The following is a 22,842-nucleotide window of genomic DNA, read 5'->3' as shown; positions in this document are numbered from 1 at the left end:
ATTGCTATGATTTTGGCTCATTCCCCTGAGATGACAGCCCCCATAGACCATACCATTATACGCACAAGTACCACTATGGGGTGGTTGGCTATAACAATTTGACATTTTTCCTGCAGTTATTTTAAGGCGCTTCAAACTTAATTGAGCCTGAGAGCACCCCAAATCTCAGAATGGCCAAATCAACAGAAGTTCAGAAATGAGTACAAGTACTATATACACGTCATTTTGAGGTAATTTCTTAGCTAAAAATTAGTTACAATTTAAATCAGCGACAAGTCAGGAAAAATCAATATTCATTTTATATCTTTCGCTTTTATCGAAGTTTCAATCTGAAAAGCCCAAAAATTGCAGAATCACAGACTGACTAACTGTTACGAACATGACTTATTAGCAAAAAGGCTATATGAAGAGGGGACAGGACAGTCAATAGAAAGGACAGTAGATCGTAAGCGATGAATTTTGCAAGAAATGAGACAGTAGACAGAAAGTGAGTAGAAACTCCAATTGACAACTGTAAAGACAAACTGTTATTTATTAAGTTTTAAATATAAGATTGGCTACTTTGGCCATGCCTCGCTGGCCATGGCCATGCTTAAGCGGTCCGTGGGACTTGATAAGAATCAATCACTACAGAAAAAATTATCACGTCACACTAAGGTATGCGTAAAACTCGCGTATTATTTAGTATAATTTCCCACTTTAACGCTTTATTAAATATGCTATCGATTTGTTGTCTTTCGATCTCCTGTCGTACCCCGTATGAAGTGCTTAGTGCGTACGATAAATAGTATGACATGACCTAACTGACAAAACAAACTATTGGGTGATGTGCAAAGAGAATCAAAAAGAAATAAATCCACTTGTGTCATACTTACTTTTTCCAATTTCGTCGTTATCTACGGCATAAAATTTGTTTTTGTATGCAAAACAAGACGACTCGCGTAAGCCTGTATATACGTGGCACGGAAAATTCCAACACTTGGTGATTTTAAAATCGGTAAACATATATTTATCGCTACCGTCAAAACAAATGCTGGTTTCTGAACGGGAGAAAAATACTTCGAATCATTAAGTTTTCAAAACCACTTTAAGATGAAAATATTTTATTTTGATTAAAAAAATGATGTTTTTTACCATGTAAAAAACCTTCTTAGAGACTACTTCTACACTACTTATCAAAAATTTTTCTACAAAATTGAAGAAACCAATTTGAGACAAAAAATTATGAAAGACTACAAACTTCGGAGATGAGATTGACAAATGATATAACTCCTATTGATATTTGGATTGAAGTAATCCATTGCTCAATTTGTACCGAATAAAATCTATTGCTCAGTGGAAAACAAAATTAATTACGCAACAAAATTTACTATTTTGAACAAAACTTGTAAAGAATGAATTTTAAAGGAGCATTCAAAACAACAAAATCGAAAAAAAAACCAGCTTGAAGGACACACCTTAAAAACATACTCCCTCCAAAAAAGAGCAATAGGAAAAAGAAAAAGGACAAAATCTCAATTCATCTCTAACACTCATAAAAATCACTGATACCGCTCTAAATCCAATAATCTCTGAACAGAATGCACAAACTAACTCCACAAAGAATTGCAGAGGAACAATAAATTTTGCCCTCATAACACGCATCAGCAGTTCCTGCTTCTGCTAATGTCATAATTGAGTCGAATTTATACAAGGGTTAAAACAGCTGTATAAAAAAGAAGTATCACATCGTGAGCATTTTAATTGAGTCACATAATTCATTGCATTAAGAACCCAACTTACCTCAAGTCAACCGAACTATAAAACTACTAAAACAGGTAGTTAACTGGCGAGACTTAATACCATCAACCCAGAACGATCGCACTTCCATGAGCATGCAGCCTCCCTCGCACCTTTACTCCGAGCATGACGATCCCCCTTCTGGTTACCCTAACCTTGGGCCCACAAGTCAGTTATCATAAAGTGTACCCGGAAGGTCACCGAACCATAAGCAATTTTTGGGACAGTCACACTATTAACAACACCGTTATTAAATATAGCAAGAAATTGACCTAGGTGTCCTCCAAAAAACGGCCAGTAAGTTAGTTTACAATTGAATTGCATATATCTGTGCAGCAGGCGACAACAACAAAAAAAGTGACTGAACGAACAATATGTTTCTTCCTTTTCAAGCGAAGAAAAACAAAATTTGAAATTATTATAAAAAATCAGAAATGGCAAATTAAAAACTATGACAAATACTTTTTAATGATGAGTTTAGAGAACCAAAGTCAATCAATCTAAGCCTAAGAAACAATAAATATCAAACCTTTAATATTGAGAAGAAAAATTTAACCAAAGATCAAAAATTTCGGAAACTCACAAAAGAAAAATATCAGAATTTAATGATACCATTGGAATCATTAAACATGCGTTCTCGATTGCATTAATTTTATGAAAATTATGCAATATTTAGACATAGGCTCAAGAATTGTATGCGAGGCTTGAAAATACAAAACATCTGTTTTCCTTGAGCCAAATATTCTCGACCCTTATGGTGTACTTCAAAAATTGTTTGAGTTAACCCAAAAAATCAAGCATTACGAACTTACCTGCGTTACTGAAACTAACGCTTTCAGGAAATATTTGCCTATGCATAACAAAAAATTTGACTGTTGTCTGAATTTTGTGTTCCATATTAATAGAACACGAGAAAATTTTCCAACAATACCGACAGTAAATCAACTCTCCAATAAAAAACACCCAAAACAGATCGGAAATGAAATCGGATCTAAAAAAACAAATAAACGAGTTAAATTAAGCTTCTAAGGCTACTCTTTTTATTAGACACTCGTTATTAAAGGTTTCATTCGCTACCTACTCATCTACTACTCTTTTTAATCCATCAATGACTTTAAACATTGAAAAGCATTTGTCTAATGCACGTCAACGTGTTCAAAGTAATCTAGAAAAATAGACACGGAAGCATGCAAGTTCTCAAATTGAAAGAATCACTGAGACGTGTCTCGCTCAACGGGAGTACGGATACGATTATCCCTAAATCATCTGACACTTACCATCTCCACCCCCGTTGTCTCCAGTGGCAGTTTTGGCGGCATTGATGACGTCGAGTAATCTGGGTTGTATACGGGTATTTTTCTTCAACAGACCTTGAAGTCTCTTCCAGCCGACCTTCAGTCTTCTGCTCTCCTTTTTCTGCTCCTTCTTCAGGTTTTCCTGGTTGAACTTGTTGAGCAACAGAGCCAAGAACAAGTTCAGAACCTATTCAACAAAGAAAAAAAGTTGCAATACCTAGCCAGATCATAGTTTTCTGGCCAAAACTTAGCTTTGAAAAAAACTTGAATTTGCTAAGAACTCTAGGATTTGCTTAGTTTTCATACGGCATTTTGGACTTGACATGTCTTGATAAGATCTTGAGTTAAAAAACCCATTATTTTGCACGTTCTTGTATATGCTGAGATGTTCCTATTGCGACTAGTGACATTGTTCCTATTCTTAATTTTCATATTCAAGAAAATTTTTGTTTTCCTAGGCTGGAAAACTAACCATATATAATCACTTTTTGATTTTATTGATGTTTTCACCTGTCGGCTAAATTAGCAAATTTTACTTTTTAACGCCCTTTTTTCGTTGGGTCTGTTGATTTCAATCTACTCTCACAAACAAAATAACGAACTAGTTAGTTAACATGGTAACCTTTGGGCAACAATTACGCATCAGTTACTCAAAATAAGAGCGGCAAAATTGTTAATGATCCAACCCCCAAAACGTACTTAGGAATTAGGAACTATACATTATTCGACTTTTTTTGTTAAGTCGATTTTGGCGATGTTGGCTGACGGAATTCTTTCGCCGAGCCATACAAAAAGTGCATCATTGAAAAACTGGAACGCTCCTTGAGAAGACTTTTTCAATTTGATTTGGTTTTCTAAAGCAAAACGAGACTTCAATTTTCAATTAATTTTCTGGTCACTAGTAGTGGCCAGACTTTTCTTCAAATCTTCCCATGAGGCATCAATGGTCGATCCTGAAGACCGTCAAACAACGAGTGGACCAAATTAATAGCAGAATAATCAAAATTTTGATTTCACAGTATCTCAGAAATCCACTTTTCCAGTTTATGTTAATAAAAACAATGTAATTATTCTGACGTTGGGTCTTTCTCATTATAGCCCCCCCCCATGAAATTATAGTCCCCATTATAGTATATTTACCATGATTGCGGGGGGGGGGGGGGCTATAGGTTATCTGACCACTAGGCTGGGTCTACAATGGGAAAGACCCCGACCTTTACTGATCAACACAATCATTTTTGGCAGGAGCATCACTGCACAAATGATGGTACGCATCTGTGACAAAAAGTATTATATGCTCGAACTCGACTTTATTTTGTTTGAGGGGGTTGGAACAATGTGCGAACACCGCCCCCCCCCCCAGCTTAGTGAGCATAAATTTTTTATGACCCCCCGACGCACGTGCTATTTTTTTTTACATAGTAACATGATATATAACAACATATAATTTGTAACTGGGGGTCATAAAAAACACTGTGAGTGGGTGTGATACATATGGATACCTAAATATATATCGAAACCTTTATGTGTACTAAATTATTTACCCTCTATATATATAATTATATCATGTGTTTTATAAACTAAAAGTTATGACTTCTATTTATTCACCTATACTAATATTCCCGATAGTCTACTAAATTATTTCATATTTTGTTCATATCGATTTATTACTAGTAATAATAATCTCAGTTAGTCAATCTGAATTCAAGTTACTCTGCATTTGCACTTCATAACCCTAAGTTAATCTTAGCAGTGGATCCGCGTCGCGTTTCCCATAAACATAATTCACGATACACAAGTAATTGTGTATTTGACCAGCACTTGCTACTCAATTCTTAAGACAAAGCATTCGCACCGCGAATCCTAACTTATTCAGTAATAAAAGATATAACATGGCGCAGTCAGCGACAAAGGACAGCGGCAAGTCCCCACTTGGAATTCAACCCTTTTGGGAAAAGGCGACACTAGAACCCCCAATTCGCTGGGAGTTTTGGAGAATACAATTGAAACTCGCAATCCTCGCTAGAGAAGGAATTGAAGTGGACCTTCTCTTGGTAGACCCTCCAGAACATGTACTCCTGCCTCCTGAACCAGCATATGAGGATGCAGTGGACAACCCGACGGCGCAATCAGAACGAGACCGACGTACCCGCAATGAGCAGGCAAAAACAGCGTGGAAAAACCAATGTCAACGTGTCATGACAATCGGCGTACTTTGTGGTGACAAACCATGGAAGTTATGTGATCGAAAAGCATCCTCTCTGATGTATTTGAGCTTAGGCATGGAGGGGCGCCGTGTATTCAACTCAAAAAATTCAACCATTAACCTCGAAACAATCTCAACGAAGGATCTTTGGGACGTTCTAAATACAACCTTCATTCGGATCCATAATATAACCTTCGATAGATACCTCTTCCTCACAAGAAAACAACAAAAGGGAGAACCTATTGAGAAGTTCTATGGACATCTCAAAGAACTTTCGGAAAACTGTGACCTAGGAGATAAAGGGGACACTATCATCCGGGATGTCTTTATCGCGAATATGCAAAATGAAGACATTCAGAAGGAACTTCTTAAAGAAACAGTAGACCCAGAAAAAGCATTGGCAATAGCAATTAATATTGAGATGGGTACACTCAACCAACTAAAAATGAACGCAAGCAAAACTGAATCACAGTCAACGGTTAACCAAGTATAACGGACACGTATCGCAAATGCTACCCCTTTCTCCAATATGAATACAACCGCACGGAAAAAGCCTACAACCTGTCATTTCTGTGGATCTAACTGGACCTCCGACCATCGCAATAAATGTCCCGCTCGGGGAAAAAGATGCAATAACTGTGGTATTGAGAACCACTTCGAAAAGGTTTGTCGCAAACCTAAAGATCCCAATTCGTACCCAAAACCTAGACCGCGAGTCAATAACGTAGAAAAAGACGATCAAAATGAAGATGTCAATCAAATTTCGGCCAATTTTGATCCCGATTTGGAGTCAAACTATTCTTCAGATGAAGATAACTGTGTAGCAGTCATATCTTCAACAGATTCCGCAACTTCGGTGGACGCAACCAACCTTCCTGTAACTCTCGGCAATACACCAACAAAGGTTTTGGTGGATTCGAGCAGCGTATGTACAATAATCAATGAATCCTTGGCGAACTCAATCATTTCCCATGATCCAAAATCAAAGTGGATACGCGAAGCGAATCCTAAACAATTGAAAACATTTTCAAATGAACCTATTCACACGGTGGGCATCCTCCAAACTTCCATTCAAAGCAGCAATTGGTACGCGAATCCAATCGAAATTCAAGTAGTGGCGGACGGATATCGCTCTCTATTGGGTAGAGATTTGTTTCCAGCTCTTGGAATTTCAATACATCAATCAGGTAATCAAGTAACAATCAATCAGGTAGATCAAGAATATTGCCCAATCAAAAAACAGATTGCTATTGATTACCCCGACTTAATCTCCAGAATTGGTAAGTCTAAAGTACATACAGTTCGTTCAAAATTCCACAAACATTATACCCCATCACATCAAAAAGGCCGACGTGTCCCTATAAATTTGTTAGACAAAGCATCCGCCGAACTAAAGAAACTTTCTGAACAAGGACACATTGAAAAATTACAAGAATGTTCGGATAAAAACTTCATTTCTCCCATTGTAATTACGGTCAAAAAGGACAAATCTGTAAAATTAGCTCTTGATTCGAAAATATTAAACAAAGCGATCCACAAAAACAAGTATCAAATGCCAAACATAGATAGCCTCATCGATTCAATTTCACAACATATTAATAACTCAAATCTGGGAGATAATGTATATTTTTCAGCAATCGATCTAAAATACGCCTATAGTCAATTAAAGCTACATCCCGATACGGCACGCCACTGTAATTTTAATATCATTTGCGGCGAAGCAACGGGTACGTATCGTTTTAAAACGGGATTTTATGGCCTTACAGATATGCCGGCCGAGTTTCAAAAGACAATGGATTACACATTGGTTGGGCTGACTAACACATACTGTTTTCTGGATGACATAATCGTAGTTAGCAAAGGAATCGCACCTCAAATACGTATACAAATGTCTCCAAAAACTTGAAGCAGACAATCTTAGAATTAACTTAAGCAAATGCCACTTCGCAAAACATCAAATAAATTGGCTTGGTTTTACATTTTCACAAAGTGGTGTTAAACCTATCGAATCTAAAACAGCGGCAATTGCGGAAATTAAAGCCCCAAAAACATTGAAACAATTACGGTCATTTTTAGGTAGTGTTCATCATCTAAGCAAATTTATACCTAATCTTGCCAAAATATGTCACCCTCTTCGACCCTTATTAAAGAAAAACGAAAAATTTATTTGGAATGAGAATCATCAATCACATTTTGAACATATCAAAACTGTTATTGCAAACGCTACGGAAAATACTCATTTTAATCCAACACTGGAAACGCGCATCAAATGTGATGCATCCCGCCAAGGTTTAGGCGCTGCACTCGAACAATTAGATTGCGAAGGGTGGAAAACAATAGCTTTCGCATCTCGTTTTCTTAATAGCAATGAAGAACGTTATAGTGTAAATGAACTCGAATTACTTGGGGTGGTTTGGGCCATTGAATATTTTAAATATTATCTATTTGGGAAAACCTTCACAGTTTTAACAGATCACAAAGCACTTCTTTCCGTCTTAAAATCACACCGCTCTAATAAATCTTACAACAGTAGATTAACACGATGGATTGACCGTTTGTTACCATTTGATTTTAATATTGAACATATTCCTGGTACCCGAATGGGCTTAGTTGATTATATTTCGCGACAACCAAATCAGAACGCTAAAAGTGTCAATCAATATGATGAGGAATTTATGGTAGCAACAATTTCCCGTATTCGCGACGCGATTACATCTTTATTTAGTAACGCAAATAAAATTCCTTTCCAAAAGCGGCACATAACTAGTAATTATAAGCAACTAAGCAACAAGTACACCCGACGCGAGTCCACTCTTGCAAACCTGCTAAAATTAGCGCGCATAATTCGAATGCCTCAATTGATTCACTCATTCCTCGAGCACAAGTAAACAATTACAATTCTGAATTCATTTCTAGATTTAATTGCCGTGCAAATCAACTGCTTCAATCTGATACCACACCCGCATCGCGAATCCAGTCGCAAAATTCTAATTGCAATTTGATAGCTAGCTCCACACAACAAGTACTTCATATCAACATGTCAGCAAAAGAGGCACCACAAAGCAACCCATCAACTTCACCACACACCCCAAGAGTGACATTTCGCACCCAATCCACCCCCATTTCATCTACCAGAGCCGGACCCAGCAACACCCAAGCATCATCATCACCAGAGGACTATGACATTGAGCTTTCACGGGAAGAGGTATTCGAAAACAACCTAAACCAACTCTTCACTAAATCCTTCCTGGCGGTACTCACAAGCAAAGACGCGGTGTTGAAAGAGATCCGCGATTGTGTAATGCAGGATGACGAGGCCCGCTGTAAAGAAGTGAGCACATACATCCACTCCTTCTGGAAGGATCTACACGTGAAATCTGGGTGTCTGTGTGTTGACCAACGTGTGGCCATTCCGAATTCTATTAAGGAGGCGGTGCTCGAATCCATTCACATGACGCACCCGGGTAGTTGGGGGATGATATCTCTCTCTCAATATGCATGGTGGCCCTACATGCATAGGGAAATTTTAGCAAGAACATCCGATTGCGCCCCGTGTACGGATATTGGTAAGAATCTGAAACCTATTATACCAAAATCTAAATGGCACCCACACAAAGCTTGTCAAGAACCAAACGAAGAAATACAGATTGATTTTGGGGGTCCGATAATTAATGATAAAGACAAAGACATTTACTTCTTAACATGTATTGACCGTTATTCAAAATATCCAACTGTTAGAATATTCGAAAATGCTAATGGGGTAAAGGTAGTAAAATTTCTTCGTGATTATGCATATACTCATGGAATCCCGCGAACGATACGCTTAGACCAAGCAACTTGTCTTGTAGGTAAACAAGTTACAAATTATTGTAACGAAAATAATATCGACATTCTCGACGCTCCGGTCGGTGATCATAGAGCTATTGGATTGGTGGAGCGAATGATCCAAACAATTAAAAGACGTTTAGCCTGCATGAAAGCCGAAAATAAAGATACATTTTCCACAGCTAAAGCAATAAAACAAATAGTCTCTGATCTACGATTAACTAAGCAGAAAACAACAAAGATAAAACCTTTTGAAGCTCATTTCGGTCGCCCTGCAAATACTCCCTTACGGAATATTAGCACACTTCCATCAAGTCAAAATCTAACTTATGAAAAAATTGTTAATCACTATTTAGATGCTGAGACAGTTTCTGCGGAGGATTTGCTCGACGAAAATGGATGGATCAGTGCCAACAGAAGTGACATTGAGATAGAGCAGAAGATGTGCCAGGCCTCCTTAGACGCAGGACAACGCTATCGGGAGTCCGACATCAAAGAGTCCCGCTTTATAACGCATCCGCAGATCACAGACCCTATCCCCAGGACAGAACAGTCCCTTAACGTCAAACTGGCTCGCAAATTACCGCAAAAGAAAAGAGCAAAACGACAACTGGCGGGCCTGTACGAAGTGCTAAAACCTGGATCCTTCGTCACCAAATCGTCACCAACAACGACGATAATTAACGAGCCTGGCAGAACTCCAGTGAAAGTCCGAGATAGTGATCTCGCAAAATTTGGGACTAAAGCAGAACGATCCACCAACTTGTGGGTATATGCCCAGCGACGCCCTGCCCCTTACGAAAAAACCACAGAGTTTAAGATCGCGAAGCATAGTAACGATCTTAAGAAACAAAAGAGGGGCGAAATCAAGATCAGACATCGCCAACGTGATACTACATCAGTAGTATCCTCTGTGAATTCAAATGTCTCGCGTGCACTAACAGTCCGCAAGCCGAATAAACCACAATTCAAAAGACGCCTTAATGTCCCCACAGCTGATATCCAAGAAGACGTCTCAACTCAAAACCAGCCTCTCATTTCAATTGTACCGGCCCCACCTACACCTACATCACAAGTACCCCCCGCACAGACACAGGACGACCAAACAAAAGGCCGCAAGCGCAATCGACCCCAATTCTACGGCTTCACAGATGCTGACATCTCTCCTACAAGTTCTCTAGCTTCAACAAGTTCTACTCAACCAAAGAAGCGCAAGAATAAAAAAGAGAAGAAACAAACAAAGCAGTCCGATTCGGTGGTAACCCTCATACAAACGGCGGAACAATCTCGAATCCCGTCACCTCCCAGACCCGACTTACAATTGGGACAAGTTTCACCACCGGATCCCAGAGTTCGATATTTCGAATATGAGCAAGAACGAGAAATGTCGGTGTGGGATGCTGAAAATGAAATTTAAATTCAAAAACTTAGTAAAACTGTCTCAAACTGCATTCATTTATTTAGTCTGGTTCCCGCTCTGCTGATCCAAATATAATGTTAATTTTACTTTGAATTCATTACAGTTCATCCTTATTTGTTAGCCTTTAATTTCTTTCAGTATTCGCCCTGCGAATCCATTTATTTCTGTTTGTGCATTTAAATTATTCAGTACAAGGTATTCATTTCACACGCTTAAATTATGACGCGTATTCGCTTTACATTTACACAACTATTTAACAATAGTAGTACCTCTACATTTTGAGTTAAATTATGTTCGTCTCATTCAATTTCATGTTTTGTGCAGATACTAAAAATTGTAAATACATTAAAATTTTTTTTGTCACGAGGGAAATGTGATACATATGGATACCTAAATATATATCGAAACCTTTATGTGTACTAAATTATTTACCCTCTATATATATAATTATATCATGTGTTTTATAAACTAAAAGTTATGACTTCTATTTATTCACCTATACTAATATTCCCGATAGTCTACTAAATTATTTCATATTTTGTTCATATCGATTTATTACTAGTAATCATAATCTCAGTTAGTCAATCTGAATTCAAGTTACTCTGCATTTGCTCTTCATAACCCTAAGTTAATCTTAGCAGTGGATCCGCGTCGCGTTTCCAATAAACATAATTCACGATACACAAGTAATTGTGTATTTGACCAGCACTTGCTACTCAATTCTTAACACAAAGCATTCGCACCGCGAATCCTAACTTATTCAGTAATAAAAGATATAACAGTGGGGGAGGGGGGCAGAATAGATCCACCCATCCTCCTTGTTTGACTAAGAGAAGTATGTGATTTTTTATCCGTTAATATGAGTGTACAATGCGCAAAATTAATAGATAATCTAGTTCATTTATGAATGGGAAATAAATCATGTTTGCAAATTGAGCACATTAGATTACTTCGTTTTGAAACACGTTGTCAATAGTCTTCCTCAATATACATTTTCCTCCTAAACAAATTTGGCATAAAACACACATGAACTTGAGCGCGGAAGTAGTAATGTTACGTAATAAACTAACGAGGAAGTTTCCAATGATGAGTGTGGAGAGTATGATGGTCATGCAGAGTATTTCCCCCTTAGCCCTCATGCAGTCATACAGTGCCTCAATCCACTCTCCGCACAGGATGCGGAACACCATCATGAAGGAGTGGAAGAAGTTGCTGAAGTTCCACCGGGGCACAGGGTCACCTCTGAAAATAAACATAACCCACTAACATGAGACGAAATGCTCACTAACTAAAGGCGGGGGGATATGGGGCTTCTTTGGACTTCTTCAAAAAAGGGGAGGGGGGGGCAAAAATTTCTTCAGATCTTTAGAAGGGAAGAAAACCACTTTAGCGTACTTTGAATTTTATAAGCTCAATTCTGATTTTGCTAAAAAAAAGCATTGCACATCTAACTCTGCGCTGAAAATTAGAGTAATGATCGAAAATGATAGCCAAAATGACCTGCTAAGATCTCAACAGAATCAAATCGCACATCACGCAATTTCTAATAGAGTTGTCGGTTACTGCACTTAACAGACCCGTTGTTTTCTTTACAAAATTCATTGTTAGGCGATTTACCCAAGGTCAAAAGTATTTGAATTTCTTTTTTCATAAAATACAGATTGTAATAAACAATTCAGTGCCTGGAGAGAACAACCATAAGAGTAGTTCAACTCATCTGAGCTCTCGCAGGGAAAAATGTTTGTAGAAAGCAAAATCATTTCACGGTCGAAAATGGGTTACAAAAATAAACAAAACATCTAAAATTTTATTAAAGTTTTATCTATAATGGGATGTTTTCCGTTTGTGCAGCTCAGTATGATATGCACCACTCAGTTACAGAGCACGTGAATTTACATAGTAAATGATTATGTAAATATATGGCACGTGAGTCTGAAGGACTCAAATAACATGCACCCACTAAGCTAGGAGGCACACGGAAAAGATCCCAATAATGTACACATAGCCAGCCGGAAAATAGCTGCCGTTGACGCCCTTGACTTGCATTGTGATTGAAACATAAGAACAAAAAGATTTAATTGAAAGAAATTTTTCTAAGTTTCAAAAAAGTTCTAATTTGGTGGGCATTTTTCAAAGTTTCAAAAAGTGTTCTAATTTGGTGGGCAGTTTCAATTAGATTCTAAAACTATACTTAACTCAGTTTTTAAACCTAATGCTATCAAGCTTAATACTAATATCAGCTAGCAATCGCTCTAATGAACTTTGATAATTAGATGCACTATGACCTAATGACCCGGCTTTATTGGTTTATCCCATTTCTTTTCATTTTGCTCTTTTGACATCGACCGTATTCACTGCATTGCGTAAATCAATGAGTGAAAGAATTTAAAATCCATTCAGTTGAAACAGTGAGTGAAGTAAGTCACAAGTCAAGCGCGAAAATCGTGACTTATGTAAAACGAAAAACAATATCAAAAGGAAAAGCGAATTGAAAAAAAAAGGAAGCGCCTAAATAATAGCCGCTGAGATGCTGACTGCGGCTATTAATTAACTTAAAAGCAAAAAACGGAGGTAAAGTCCGCGTAAGTCCTACTCTCAAAAATAATCAAAAACACATTCAGCAACACATTCTCAGTGACAAAATGCTGAATTTATTGGAACTTTTCAAAAAAGTTTTTTAAACGAAAAAAGCTTAAAAAAGCAACTTAACAAAACTCAAAAGAACTTAAAAGAGCTTATTAGACGATAAACTCTTCCATGAACCAAACTATTTTTGAGAGGTCTGTTTTAGGAGCAGAACCGCATATCAAAATTACATATTCTACAATAGTTCTTGCATGAGTATTATAGCAGAGTCGCTGTTTTTACTATAAAATTTTAATCTTAATAAGTATCAATAGTGATTCGCTAATTCACAACATAGCTGCCCCTCCCACTTCCATTGGGACTGAAAAGCGAACTGCTCTCAAACGAGTGTCAGGGCGATAGATTTTAGAGAGGGGTATAGGCTTGAGAAACTTTTATGGGTGCAAAAACCTCCGACACAGCTGGGTTTCGAACCCCCGCGCTCCACGATAAGAATGAGTTCCATTAACCACTAAGCCACACCACCGCCCACGTTCAGGTATCTATTTTTGTTGTAGCAACTATTTTTTATTGCAGCAACAGACTGAATTTCTTGAATTAAAGCAATTTCAATCACTCAAAAAATTCAAGCTTGAAAAGTTACTCAAGAAGCGAAATCGACACAATGTTCTAGAGAAAACGGTAAAGCAAAAATTTTGCATAAAAAATATACACACGTTTACAATAATTGCTTCGAAGTTCGTTCGAGTGCAACTAATAAAATTAGATAAAGGATTAGATAACTAGAAAGAATCTGGTGCCAAATTGCAGGTTGATGAGTTTAGTACCCGCTTCAATTTATAGAAAGTTAACTGTCTTCAAACTAAACTAAAGTTTTATTAAAATTTTTGAAAACTCACAGTTCGTCCCATTTGGTCTGTGTGTACCCATCGCCCAACAGCTGCATCCCGATAACAGCGAAAATGTAGATGACGATCACCAGGATCAGTGTCAAGTTTCCCAGTGCTCCCATTGTACTCCAAATGATGGCCAATAAAACGCGCATAGTGGCCCACGAACGCGCCAATTTGAACACGCGCATCTGTGACAAAACACCACATGTGAACAACTATGATATTGAAATTATAATTGGCCTTAGACATTAATATGCATGTGGTCTTGAGGTTCTTGGACATAGTCGCCTAATTTTCCAGACAACATAGTCCAGACATGCTCAAACGTTCCGAAACAATTCATTTCAGCTAACGTTGACATTTAAAAATAATTAAAACTTGGTTTTCGATCAATGTTGACAAAATTTGATCACGGCTATAACATTCAAACCTTCTTTTAGACTTTTGAACGATATTATAATCCGGTAATTTGGTAGTAGCCTAGCATCTATTTTAGTGTTCTTTTATACATTCGATCAATAATTACTCGATACATGTTGTTCTACAACTTTGTATGTATAGATGCTGCAGTGATTGACAAAAAGTGATCGCTCGCATAGAGAAATCTAAACATGTTCTGGGTCATGATTTCAATAATGGAGTTAGAACCCATCTACACGCCTGCTTTATCTGTCTAAATTTCACTCCACTTTAATGCGAAATTGTTCACAATTTCTACTACAGCATTCTTCTAGTGATAACGTGAATAATGGTAGTCGCGCACACAAAATATAGGGCTGCAAAATACATGTCAAATGTCGCCATTAACATTAACACAGTCGATATGAAGATATAAAGAAGATATCCAAGAAGAGATAGATGGAAAGAGAAAGAAAAGAGGGCAAGGAAGTGAACAGACTTAGTCGTTCACGTGTTCACGCTTCTTTTTCTTCCTTTTCAGAAGGGGACTGGGGAGGGGGTTCTTACCACTCGAACAAACTATAACATAGTATACTGTCATTTATAATTCCATGAAAATTGTCATCACCGCTCAATTTACATTCGATGCATGAATTTCTTCTGCGAACTGAGGGGAATTTATAAAATGTCTAACTTGTAAGGCTATTTAGGCATATATTAGCAATATACACGATCCAATTTTATACTCGCCAGCTTAATTATAGAGACGGTCCCTTCTTAAAACGGATACATTAAAAAAATTGTAGTAGTTGAAGACCATTCAACTTATCAGTGGTTTTGAAACTGTTTCCTTCCCCCCTCTCATAGTTTGAATAGCCCTTTAAGAGGCAGGACTATCATTTACAATTAATATAAACCATTATATAGGTGTAAAAATACCAATTATAGGTCATCATATTCGACAGGGAGTGAAGGAAACAGTTGCAGAGTGTTTATAAGATTAAACATGGAATGGAAAAGAGATGTTTGGGAAACAAAAAACAAAAGTTCCGACTTCAATTAAACCGATACACGTCTATTGTTTCAAATTTGCATAGCAAGATTGCAAAAATATCGCTAAAAATATTTTTAAAAAAGAAAAAAATGTTTTTTGTCTGTTTACGAGATGAAACATTAACAGTTTCGATTTAAAGATAAATTTGATGACTACAATAATGCAAGTCCTAGTTAAATTTCAATCAATGAAAAAATGTAGAACAAGCAAATAGCGCAATTTAACCACTCGCACAATTACAGTTTCCGAGACCTGCGCTTGGCCAGAAAATTGACGAGAGACTATGTGCGTATAAACACGCCTTAATTCTTCCAATACTTTCATGGTTTTGAAAATACCACGATTATAAAAACAGATTAACCAAACTTGAGGCAATTAGAGCGTCGCCTATATTTTATTAAAAATGTGTACTTTGGGAACAAAGTACACTTAGAGGACATTTTTATAGATTATATTTCAAACAATTCATCATGAGCCCCTACAATAATACGCAGGAAACACGCCATTCGACAAATTCTTTACAAATTGAAATTTAACATAACTCAACATAACCACCTTTTGAAAACCAAGTCAGCTTTAATTTGTACCAAATACTTGTACAATAAAATGACACTAAAAAGCTTTTCAGCCAAAGTCGCCCAATAAAATTGACCCAAATACAAATGCAACTCAAAGTTGGGAATTAAGGTTGACACAAAAACGTTCAAACCGAAGGCGCATAACTTTTACCGCGACTAGATTTCTAGCAGACAAGGAGAAATTGTAATGTGCGTTTGCACGTAATGTTCCAACCCATCAACGAATGATAAAGAATGTATTAACTTTGAAAAATCAAAACTTATTCTAGATGACATCATTGGTATTTGAACATGATAATGTTGTATTTTAATTTAAAGGTCCAGTTGCATCTTACTTAATTTTCCCAAATTCTCACCGGCCGCTGCAAAAACTGCCTTAACCATAGTTGCTCCAGCCCCATTTAGTGGAGGAGGAACTATATACTCAAATGGAATTTTTTATTCAGTCAATTTTGGACAATCGATATATTCATAGTAGAGAATCATGAAGGGTATCATTAGGAAGCTCCTCGAGCGTAACATTTGAAAATAAAAAGATTTTTTAATTTACATTTCCTCTCCTTTTCGAGGAGCTATCGAGGCTTAAAATTGTGAACATTTGATATTTGGGTGTGATTTTGTTCGCATTTTTAAAAATATAGATTTTATGTATCAATATTTTAGCAAAAAATTGCTTTTTACAGTGAAAATGAGGAACAATTTTGTGTTCCTCGAAAACGAGCAGCAATAAAAAGGCTAGTTTTGGTCTCACCGGCAAGTTTACAATCTAAAAAGTTCGATTTATATTGTAGAGCGCCTTTTTTAAATTTCCTTCCTAAATATTTTTTATTTTTCTCGTGTCATTATAGGCAATTACCTTTTCAAATCAGGGTTCCAGTAATGAAAAATCCCATTTACGGTCAAATGCACATTTATTTTCTTTTCAGTGAATCATCGCTAAAGTTTTTTATGGCTTCGACACAGTTTTCCTAATTTCTCAAGTTTTTGTTTTGCCTTGCGTTTATTGCTTTTTCTCCAGTTATATGTCTTAGCTTCGTCAATTTCAAATGCAATTGGCTTTCTCAAGAACATATATTTAACGTATCTAATGCTTTGCAACCTACATTTCTAACACATCTAATGGTTTAGAACTTGTAGTCAAATCTACTAGCTTTCTTGAAGCTCAATAGCTGATGTTGACTTTCAAGCATAAATTAATTAACAGAAACTTTTGTGAGAGATTTCATGTTCACAGAAACAACAGCTTAGCGTGAGAGCGTTTGGCTTAAATCAATCAACATTAGTTTTCTTATGACAATTAGATGCACATAAAAATGAAAGTATCAGAAATAAACCGAAGAAACTTTGAATTTGTGATTAAACTTTGACGGAAGAAACTGAGCAAAGGAAGCAAGTATAGCTGATTTTGTGTCAAAAACTGTAAACTTCAACCCTCCTTTTTCCAGAAAATGAAAATTTTAAAAAATCTCAAAAGATTGTCTGCCATTGAGCAAAAAAAAATCGAGAATAGAAGTTTCGAACGGAGAATAAAAAATAAAGTTGAGAAAAATAAAGAATGAATACAGCAATAATACCGCAACAATTGAATTTTTCCGAAAACTTTACCTTAACATGATATTTTAACCTGTTTCATGCTATTGATTTGAGCCTAATTTTGCTAAAACCAATTTATTTTCATGCTTTTGATAACCGATAATTCTGACAAGAACATATATTCCATATTCTCGTGTACCTAAGCGTATTTTAAAAGTAAAAGGGCACGAAAAGTTGACAAAAAATGAAAATTTTAACATCCATAATTCCTTAAGAAATAAAAAAATGAAAAGTTATCTTCAGCATTCGATTCCAATGTCCAAATGAGATGTCCCTTTTATCTCTTGGCAAAAGATATGGGCTGGCCAAAAATGGAGGAACAGAAAATAAGCAGGGCCGGTATAAAGTTCCTAAGTTCTTTTATGAGAAAAAATTGACGGAGTAGAAACAATTTACAATCAAAATATTCCAAAAAAAAAATAGGAAAAGTTATTTAAAAACAAATTGAACAGCGGACAAAAAATTAAAAATTAATAATGGGTAGACAAAACAAAAAAAAAATTATTGCAACCGCCTCAAAAGTATATCCAAATTCACAAAACTAATCTTTCAGGCTTCGCAGTTGCACAATTAGACAACAAAAATCAGCGCTAGTATTTTTTCAGAACTAATCTTTTTTTTCAGAACTAATCTATGTTTTTCCGATCAAATAATTCGATAGTTTCCAAACAAAAATCAAACTCTATGAGAGGAGAGTCCAAGATTAGTAGCGAAATAACCAGAGACAGTTAAGCTCATTACAAAAATCTAATGAACCAAATTTGAATAACTGCATAAATAATGATACAATATCTAATGAAAACATAGCTTGTTCGTGAAACATGTCTACCAAGATATGCAAATTATATCAAAAAATGCAAAAAATGAGAGCAGTTGACCTGCTCAAAAAAGTAAAAAAAATGTAAAAATTCGTTGAAAAGACGCACAAATTTTAGAACTAAAGTTTGTTTCTAACACACTATCGTACTGAACTAACCACCTAAAGATGTATTCAGTTAAATGTTCATACAACAATGAAGAAAAAAACACACACAATTTTAAGCAATTCCCTTCAATCTTCGTTATGGATCCCGATCAACTCCAAAACCTTGATGATACCAGGGATTTTTCACCTTTTAGCTGTCCTCCAAACCCAACTGTAAAAAAAAAACAATAAATAAAACCCTATCAAGAAAAGAGTAAAAAAATTTGAGTAATCAATTTTCAAATTTGGCTGTATCAAATTTTAGCAGGAGGGGAAATTCTATCATTCATCTGCACTTCCATTACTTGTCACGTGTTAAAAGCAATAGAAATCATGATTTAAAAGCCCGCAGCACACTATAATACCAAAAATAGCATAGAACAAATAAGTTTTAACAGTTTCGAATTAGAGAAATTTGAAAACAGAAATTTGAAAATATTTGATACTTTATTGATACGATAAAAGCAAAGATGTGTATCGATAAATGATAAATGTAAAAAACAAGGACAAGTCAAATAGTACTGCACCAGCATTTAATCATGCAGGAACAATTTTGAGTCAAAAAAATTCATCTGAAAAACAGCACCCGTCATCGGAACGAAATCACTGGTACAAAATCGACAGTGAAAAGAAACCAAATGATATAGATTAATATCAAAGGACAGTCAAAAAAATAATCGCATTTGAGGGTATAACTTAACGATCAAGTCAAAAAAGAAAAACAAACAGTCATGTTTTTAAACAATCAATAGCGTTTAAACCATCACAATAATGCAATTAGGACATCAAAAAAACATAGCACAACAAGTCTTGAGCTACAAACCAATGAATTTTTTAGAATTTTCATTTTCTAGGAATCGATTTTGAAAACCATTTAGAAAAAAAATACGATCAAAAGACCCGAGCAAACATGGAAAACAGAAGTCAAATCACCGCACGTGAACAAATACTCTCAAAAACCGAAATTTTATTCAAACGCAGTTTTCTCTCTCCACCTCAAAAGCCGTTTACAATTTTACACAAAATTTTACACCTTAAGACTGCGAGCTCTTTCGCTCCGTTTACTGCTTCAGCGTGATTAGAAACACCACTCCAATTTGACTTTGATCACTCCAATTTACCTTCAAAAAAGTGTCAAAAGAGCTGAAAAAACGGCACCCACTTCGAATCGTTTGACGTTAGGTATAAATAAAAGACCAATTGCATTTGTCTCCTATCTTTGCTTCCATACGATATAACATTACATTTCATTAATGTTGCATTGAGAAGTCAAAACATTAAAATTAAATTTGATCATTTCGACTATTAAGGCATTACCATAATTTGTGAGCAGCTTAGACTGCTAGCTATTTTTCGAAGTATCAAGTTATCAATGCCGAATTTAAACAAGGCCGATCTTTCCCGTTTTTGCCCACAAGTAAATAAGATAAGCACCATCTAGTTACAAAATATTTTTCCATAACAGAGAAAAGAATTGTTATAATTTAGCCTAAGCATCTGGGGGTGCAAATATCAGGCACACTAAGCTGCGGAGCCATAAACGGGAAAGATCCGAGTTCTGATATGGCAAAGATGAGCCGAGGGCTCGACTTTATTATTACATTTTTGTTCAGCTTTGGGGACAGATAACACAGAAATAACCTGGTATATATATATATATATATATATATATATATATATATATATATATTATATATATATATATATATATATATATATATATATATATATATATATATATAACAAATCATGAAAAAGCATCAATATCAATGACCAGTCCTAACACCATTAGGTAAAAGAAAAAGAATAATACTTAAAACTAATTCGTTCAGATACTGACGGACTTGAAGCGGAAGAGAGGAAGGTGTAGGTTATTTGAAACGAGCCAAGCATATCAAATTTTATTGATGTGAATTTTGAAAGATACAAATTGTTCATACCAGACACAAAGAATTACGCATTATCGAGATTGATTGTTTGAACGAGCGAGCAAACCGAACATCTTTATGTTAGACTAATGAAATGAGGTTAAATCATAATACTACAAATTAAGTGACTGGGGGGGGGGGGGGGTTCAAGCCTTTTTTGTTGGTCGCACCATTCAAGGTTATTGGGCAATTTGAGCAAAATAAATTTTATTGATCTTGAGTACATATATATTCTTTTGTCGTTGTTAGAAACATCAATCTCGATAGGGTTCTTCAGCTCATCAGAGCGTAATCTATGGCCATTCAAATAGAATGGGAGGAAGGAAAATAATAACTCTCAAAAGTGGATAAGTCAAACTGACAACACAGACGAACAATTATTTTCAGCCAATATTAGAATTGTTATAGAAGGACAGATTGACCATTGACTGATTCAAGCCGATTGTCTGCTTCCTTTTGATGACCTTTTGTTATGCTTAAGTATTATTTGATACATTTATAATAATAGTAACTCCATAACCTAGATTATTTGAACCATAACCAATTTTGGATCTATTCTGTTGCTGATCCCCTGCTTAGTGAGCACGTAACCCTGAGAGTTGTAAAAGATTTATGATATCTTTTACAACTCTCAGGGTTACGTGCAATTTTCTACATTGCAGCTGGCTATATAACGACTCATAATTTGTAAGTGGGGGGGTCATAAACGGTACTAGGGGTCCGAAACAAAAACAAATCTCCATTTTAAATGAGACACCTTAGTCTGAATAAAGCTGATAAAAATAAAGATATGCTTTGTAATGTCCATTTTCAGATTCTAAAAATGCAAAAAAAACTGATGATTTATGATGTAATCGGAATTATAACACCCGATTCCGGTGGTCAGTCAATATGAGATCGGTTTCTGTTTGGCTTTACAAAATATTTGATTATTACAAATAAAAAACTTTAAAACAATATGCAATAAATAAGATAAATAATTCAAGGTACTTAAGATTTAAAATAAACATTGACAGGATGAGTTGCCAGGAACTATTTCCGTTTCCAGTTAAATTATGAAAGAAAGAATTTATTTCTTCGACCAGGTTAAAAAACCATAACAAATGAAAAAGAAAATTTCCTTTACCATGATCAAAGGGAACAGGTAACGGGGTATTCGAACCCCCTGACCCTGCCCTCGAAGTCTCTCAATGTATGCCTAATATTATGGTCAGCCTATGGAAACATCAAATCAATTTGAATATCAGATTATGACCATCTACAATTTTAAAATTAACAGCTTTGAAGTAGTCTACAATAATTGTCAGAGCTAGAACCACCGCTTATGAGGCTATACAAGCCAATATCATTTTAAAACTACGCATTAATTTGCTCATACAGTTTAATGATAGAAGAATTATCAATGGTGGAAAAGGAAACAATTCCATTTGAAGGTCAAAGCAGAATAGATCAGAGGAAAAGATTCAAAGATTTTAGGTCAGGTAGAGTTAGATGCAAGGTGGTCCATACATACCAGTCGGAGTACTCTTAGGATGGTGAGTCCATCGAATCCGTCATTTCTGAAGACGGCGGATATGATGACCTCCAAAATGCTGAAGAGAACAATGATGAAGTCGAAGAGATTCCAACTGTTGCGAAAGTACTCGCTCCCCATCGCTATGATCTTGAGAAGCGCCTCCACGCAGAAGAAAGCGGTGAATATTTGGTTGCCCCAGCCCAGAACCTAATCAAACGAACTCACCAAAAACCGTCAAATACTGAAGCCAAAAAAGTAAGTCTGTTACTTCACTGGTGAGATACCGTTTCATGAGTTAGGGCTCTAGTATTCTTCATATGGCGTTCGTTCTTTAAAATTTCAAGCTAACGACATTCCAATTATAACACGTGTCGACGTTAACAGACAAGGGAGAGTTTCTTGCAGAAAGAGGGCAAAAAAGTATAACGGGTTCCAAGGTTCGAAGTTCACATAAAATATGTCGATGAAGTGAGATATTGAACTTAGGTCCCTTAACGACGGGAACCCACTATACTCACTTCTTCCAATGTGGAGGGCATATTGTGGTAATCGAGGGCGAGGAACAAAGTATTCAGTCCGATGAGTAGGGTGACGATGATGTCGAAGATGGGATCCGTGACCCATTTGTAGACTACTAATTGCACCGGCAGCCACTTATTCCGGTCCGGAGTGCCACAGCACTGGCAGCATCCCTTCGTACATCCAGGGTGGCAACACCACATTGAATTCATTCGCTCCAACTGCTCCTGAGGGTCTGAAAAAAGACAATCGTGAGAAGATCTTACTCTGGTTCCTGCAATATCTCT

General features: G+C 36.2%; 1 protein-coding gene across 13 annotated transcripts in view; it reads right to left on the bottom strand.

The window, feature by feature from the left end:
• Window positions 1-22,842, bottom strand: part of LOC142344497 (sodium channel protein 1 brain-like) — a 182,220-nt gene that overhangs the window by 41,130 nt on the left and 118,248 nt on the right. For all 13 annotated transcript variants that reach the window (XM_075396185.1, XM_075396182.1, XM_075396186.1 and 10 more), the window contains exons 14-18: window positions 22,555-22,790; window positions 22,034-22,243; window positions 14,011-14,192; window positions 11,596-11,767; window positions 3,057-3,261 (exon numbers count right to left, since the gene is read on the bottom strand). In XM_075396185.1, coding sequence (XP_075252300.1) covers window positions 3,057-3,261; window positions 11,596-11,767; window positions 14,011-14,192; window positions 22,034-22,243; window positions 22,555-22,790 — 1,005 coding nt within the window. The remainder of the gene's footprint in view (window positions 1-3,056; window positions 3,262-11,595; window positions 11,768-14,010; window positions 14,193-22,033; window positions 22,244-22,554; window positions 22,791-22,842) is intronic.

Source organism: Convolutriloba macropyga, chromosome 8 (assembly GCF_964194025.1).
Source record: "Convolutriloba macropyga chromosome 8, txConMacr16.3, whole genome shotgun sequence".
Classification (NCBI taxonomy): domain Eukaryota; kingdom Metazoa; phylum Xenacoelomorpha; order Acoela; family Convolutidae; genus Convolutriloba; species Convolutriloba macropyga.
Note: the sequence above shows the minus strand (reverse complement) of the source record. Positions and strands in the feature narration are given on the sequence as shown.